At 31.1% G+C, this 6,000-nt stretch overlaps 1 protein-coding gene across 5 annotated transcripts in view; it reads left to right on the forward strand.

The window, feature by feature from the left end:
* Positions 1 to 4,305, forward strand: part of Gpo1 (glycerophosphate oxidase 1) — a 28,268-nt gene extending 23,963 nt beyond the window's left edge. For 4 of the 5 annotated variants that reach the window (XM_067262079.1, XM_067262077.1, XM_067262075.1 and 1 more), the window contains 7 exons: positions 97 to 278; positions 416 to 547; positions 621 to 779; positions 978 to 1,166; positions 1,756 to 1,854; positions 3,234 to 3,386; positions 4,036 to 4,305. In XM_067262079.1, coding sequence (XP_067118180.1) covers positions 97 to 278; positions 416 to 547; positions 621 to 779; positions 978 to 1,166; positions 1,756 to 1,854; positions 3,234 to 3,353 — 881 coding nt within the window. In that variant the 3' untranslated portion in view covers positions 3,354 to 3,386; positions 4,036 to 4,305. The remainder of the gene's footprint in view (positions 1 to 96; positions 279 to 415; positions 548 to 620; positions 780 to 977; positions 1,167 to 1,755; positions 1,855 to 3,233; positions 3,387 to 4,035) is intronic. The other variant, XM_067262076.1, reaches the window with a different exon arrangement.
* Positions 4,306 to 6,000: the final 1,695 nt, after the last annotated feature.

Here is a 6,000-nt window from a genome sequence, read left to right on the forward strand (position 1 = left end):
ATTCATTTTGGAAGGCTCTGTATTTAGAATAATTTATAGCCTTATTTTAAAATATTTTATTAACCAGACAAGATACATTATTATAAATTGTTTTAGGTGGTAAATGGACAACTTACCGTTTAATGGCAGAAGAAACAGTCGATGCCATTCTGGAAGCAAATCCTGATCTGAAGTTTGCTTCAGAATGTAAAACAAAAGGACTACTTTTAGATGGAGCACACGAATGGAGTCCTACGTTATTTATTCGTCTAGTACAAGATTATGGTCTTGAAAGCGAGGTATGCAAATATAACATGGAATATATCGGAATCAATTAAAATTAATGTTCGGCACAATCGATTTTCTATAATAATTTGAAATATAATGATTAGATGTAATTGAAAGCTCATGCTAAAGAAAATAATTTTTCTTGCAGGTAGCTCAACATCTTTCCGCATCTTACGGAGATAAATGCATAGAAGTAGCTAAGATGGCCTCTCTAACAGGCAAAAAATGGCCTGTTATCGGTTGCAGATTACATCCATTGTTTCCTTATATTGAAGCAGAGGTTGATAGACAAGTATTTTTTTATTTAGTAATATTGCATTTTTAGTAGCGTATTAATTTTGTTGTACTCGAAGGTGCGATATGCAGTAAGGGAATATGCATGCACTGCTGTAGACGTTGTGGCCCGTAGATTTCGTCTGTCGTTCTTAAATAACGAAGCAACTCTTGACATATTACCCAGAATAATTTCCATTATGGCAGAAGAATTAAAATGGAGTAAACAGGAACAAAAGGTATAAATGCACTTCAGTTTAATTATTTAAATCTGTCTGTGCTAATTTTATATCTGATATTATATTGAAAATGTGTGTAGTCTATTCTTTGATATGCTTTAACATTTTAATAGCAACACACAAAAGTAATTTATTGTATACATTTACAAATAGTTAAGTGTTTAAATTAAAAAGGCTTTAAAATTATTTCTTAAACAGAAACAACTCGAACAGGCCATGGAGTACTTAAATACCGAAATGGGTCAGAATGTCAACAGGTTATCAAGACAAGATGTCTGTGAGAGTTTAACAGAAGAAGAAATTTGTACTTTTAAAGAAAAATTTAACGCTATAGATAAGGGTCGTAAAGGCTACATTTCTGTTGTCGATTTAAGTCAGAGTTTGAAGGTAAATAAATATATTGATAAAGGAAATTTGTATGAGAGATTTCGAGTTTTAATTGAAATTTCTCTTACCTTTTTGATACTTTACAATTATGTAACTATTTCTTATTTTAATGGCATAAATCTAATTTCAGTTATTAGAAATTAAAAATTTACATACATATGCCTATTTTGTTATAATGTATAATTACATCTAAATTCTTAACTAAAACATATAGCTATCATTAACATTCTGATTTTTCTTAAAAAGTGCAAGTAAGAAAGACTTGTCAGCATACTATACAAATAATATATTGCCAAGAAAGAATACACCCAAATGCTAACTAGAAATTTTGTTTGCTGAGGATATAGGAAGAAATCTTTTCTGATCAGATGTATTTCTCCAATATCTGAATGAGCCAACCCTTTCTCTTTGAAGTAGCTTGTCTAAGATACTCACAACAAATTATGCATTTCCTGAATAGGATATCGTATATTAGCAACTTTGTTAACAATAAAGGAAATATTTAGATCATTATCCTGACAATAATCAATGAATATCAACCTCTTTTATCAGCAAAATTTGTAATATTTGAAAAAATTTTATATTACAGGAATCAGGAGAACGTATTTCAGAAAGCAAACTGCATGAAATCTTAAACGAGGTAGATTTAAACAAAAATGGATTTATAGAGTTGGATGAATTTATGGAGGTAAAATTATTTGCATTTTTAAATTACATTATATTTAATTATTTAAGGTGGTAATGAGCAATCTTTTCTGAATGTGGCCACAACTGAACTTTGTAGTTGGGTTGCATGCATTTTTTTCTTATGGAGTTGCAGGCTTTAAGCCTACTGAGTATCAACCTAGTCCATAAATACCAGTGAACTATGTTCTAAATTAATATATGCTAACGATTTGCAAACTAGTAATATGTGCTTTAATCTTATCTATGCACTGATAAAATTTAGTTTGAATGTTCATGAATATCAGCTTAATTAGGATTGCATAATGGCATAAGGCAGAAAATAAGAAGATAAAATTGTTGCAAAAGTCCCAGAGGCTGTATATTAGGACCTTGTGGGCTATGGATTGCTTGTGACTGATTTAAAATGTTCAAAAAATTGCTACACCACAACGTCAAACTGGAAACAAATATATATTATATAATTTATGTACAATGATGTATTTGATTCCTGGTTTTGCATAGGACAATACCTGAACCTTTGTCATCAGAACAGTGATATATATATATATTGCTGACCAGATGGTCAAGCAATTAAGGTGTCAGTTTATTGCTCTGGAGAGCTTGTGTACTACCATGTTTCTATCTACTTATATTCTATTGTATTTTATTATATTACCACATATTATTGTATCCTAGTGTATATTATTGCATTCAAGTGTATTTTATATTCTGTTGTGATTTATTTTACTGTGTCTCATTCTGTTATATTTTATTTTACTGTATTTTATATTATTGTTACTTTACTTTTGTATATTATTTCATATTCTGTATTCTTATGTTTGTTGTACTTTGTTCCATTACTGGTAGTGCTACGTGGAACCGGTGTTGTACTTTTGTGTGACAATAAATAATGAATGACTGCTCTGGAGAACCCAAGATCAAATCTCCCTGAATGTTTTGGAGAATAGTCTGTCCCAGGCATGTTTTCTCATCCCTTACTGCCTGGCCATAAAAACACTGCCTAGTGCTAACAGGATGAAGAGTCCAAAAAAATTCATGGCAGTCTGAGTTGTGATCAGTTATTTTCAAATTTTAGGTTAAAAAATTTACATCGTGGCAGACCAAGTATCAGTTTGCATGGATTGTTCCATGGTGTCTCGCATCTGAATTGGGGCTAGTTATTTTAAAATTTCAAGTAATAGACTGTGTTTACTGCGAGCTAGACTGCCACCAAGCAAACGACTCATTGGAAAATTATGGAATTCCATGTGACCAGTCCTCTACTGCTATACCATTCTTCCATACTTTCAATATTTTCTTTAAATAAATTTTGCGATTTAATTGCATAGTGACTTTTTTGTTGTTTAATCGCTGGATTTTAAGTTTAAATTTCTCTTTCAGCTTATGAGTGCCATAAAGACCGGTGTCATTTCACAGAGCAGACTGGCCAGACTCGCCGATATTGTAAATGAACGGAAAGGTAGCCAAGTGACTGCAGAAAGAAGCGGAGGGGGAGTGTGAATGACAGTCACAATTGTACAGTTTAATTTATTGGTTTGTTTTCAAATTTTATTATTATAACTGTGGAATACTTTTAAATAACACAAACAGTATTAGGAATCTTTCTACATGGTTGAATAATGTGATGCAGTTTATAAAATTTTATAAGTAGAATGTATTAATTTATAATCAGTAAAATATATTCATTTGCTCTATACTTTATTGTGTACTCTTGAAAAATCTAACTTTTAATTTGGAAAATGTGTTTATCTACTAATCATTGTTTAGAATGTGTACACATCATAAATTCTGTATCAGTATTAACATAACATACTTCTTGTATCTAGAATTATCATCTCAAACAAGTTTTATTAATTTACTGTACTTAATTTGTTTTCGTTAATGATAAATTGTTACATGTATATATATACGTCGTTAATTATTATATTCTTTTATGTTTGAGATTTGATTTTTTAATGTTAAATTTATTTAAAATTTTCTGTTAAAAATATTTTTTAAAGTTTAGTTTATTATATGACTTTATTTAAACAAGATTAAGTTTGACAGTTTGTACAGAACAACAAAGAAGCACAATATTTAAACTAAAGATATTATTTTATATATATATAGGAATTCTGAAGTATTTTGAAATGTTAACATTGTTTTTGATTTATAATAATTTTTTCTTATTGTTTAGCTATAGAAAAATTTGGTAGTATAATCATCGTAGAAATCATAAATTCCATTTTATCCATGTTCAAGACTCAAAATTTCCGTCAGTAGAATAATTCTGTGCCTTAATTCAGTCTTGTGAAAGTTGATGTTCGGAATGAAAACTTTAAGAATGATTTTTGTTTGCTTTTTTTTGCATGAATTTTTTTTTTTATAACTAATTGTTAAAAATTCAAAATTCTTTTGTAAATTACCTCATTTTGATTTATAAAATTGTTCAAATAAACTTCTATTTATTTGTTATAGTTTCTTTATAATTTAAAAATTGTATAAAATACATGATATTTAAGTTAAAATTAAATGAGATAAAAGACAGATAGTCACCTGAACAAGGAATATTTTAAAATAATGAACAATAAGTAAAATAGACTAAGAAACAAAAAATGTAGAAAAAAAAACAAACTTACATTTGGGTTTTTTGCTGTTAACAGGATCTTCAGATTACTAAGAATTTAAAACTACTCAATGAATCTTATACTATACAATTGATTTCTTTAGAAAAGATTGTCTGCAATGATTTACTGCAAATTGTGGTGAATTTCAGATGCAATGAAACAAATTCACGAGTGTCTATCCAGTCAAATATTAAATTTATTCTATTGCTCCTCTGAAATTTGTGATTCTGATAAATCAATGAATAGACACCAAACCAAAAGAAACTGTCGGTAAAGACAGAGGCTAAAGGTGTCAGCCTACTGCTCCGGAGGACTGGATGAAATCCGAGTGGTAAAAAAATTCCAGAGAATTTTTTAGGGGACAGTCTATCCTGGATATGTCAAACAGGATGGTGATTCAGTCGCCTCTGTTTGTGACCAAGCCCACAACGGGCATGAGGGAAAGGACTTCCTACTGCCCACAGAGCAGAGAAAAAAATCAAAAGAAACCTATAAAATCTCTGCAAATACTGAAATTTGCCTTATTTTATTGCATACAAAATGCAACATTCGTCAGGGAAAAGGCTTCATAAACGTCTTGCGTCTTTTATGGCGAAATTGTGGTCTCCCATAGGTTAATTAATGAATTTCCCAAATGGCCTTTGGTCTCCTAGCTCCTTTAATTAAAAAAAAAGTTTTTGTTTAAACGCATTATTATTATTTTTTGCTATAACCAAGCAGCTTGATAAATTTTAATTTACCATTAAATTGACATCTTTTAATATTTAACATTATAGCCTAACGAATGCCTTTGGGGAATTCATTAGCCTACGGGAGATTGCAACTTCGAAAGAGGAGCATTGGCGTAGCCAAGGTTTTGTTATGGGAGCCTAGTAGAGGCTGTAATTTTCCGGGGAGAGGCACCAGGTTAACTGGGGGGCCGTGCCCACCCATGCCCCTTCCTGGCTACGCCCATGAAGAGGAGTCATTTACATTGACTTTTTGTAAACGCTTCTGTTCCTAATTAGTGTGCATTCTAATTTTTAGAATACAGTAAATAAAAAAAATGGGTGATTCTGTGCTGAATTGAGGGTGCCTCATATGTCGTAAAATAAGGCAAGCGAAAGATATGAATGTCTCAATGAAATGCATCTAAACTGTGTGGCAATTATAATTCGATCTCCAAAACAGAGCAATTACGTTGAGTGTGTCCATTCCTCAAAGCTGTTAAAAATATACATGAAATCAAACATTTCGCTACTTATCGGGGCTTTCCCTCTGTCCGGACCATATGAGGAACCCATAGAAATGGTCCTCTATCTGCCTCTACTGACTCAGTAATAGTCAATTGATTTTATACGAATAAATCGAATAAAAAAAAATCAAACTGATACTTTCGTATTTAATTTGTAAATTCTCCCTTTAATTTCATGAACTAAGTGCGGGAAGTTAGGCAACACAATGCCTTGTTAAGGGAGGATGCCTCCCGAGAGGACTTTTCTAAGGGGAAACTGGCCTCTAGGGTATTCTTCACGTTTGTAATACCTAAATAAACTCCACGT

This window comes from Centruroides vittatus, unplaced genomic scaffold, assembly GCF_030686945.1.
Source record: "Centruroides vittatus isolate TY-2023 unplaced genomic scaffold, ASM3068694v2 contig_14, whole genome shotgun sequence".
Taxonomy (NCBI): Eukaryota; Metazoa; Arthropoda; class Arachnida; order Scorpiones; family Buthidae; genus Centruroides; species Centruroides vittatus.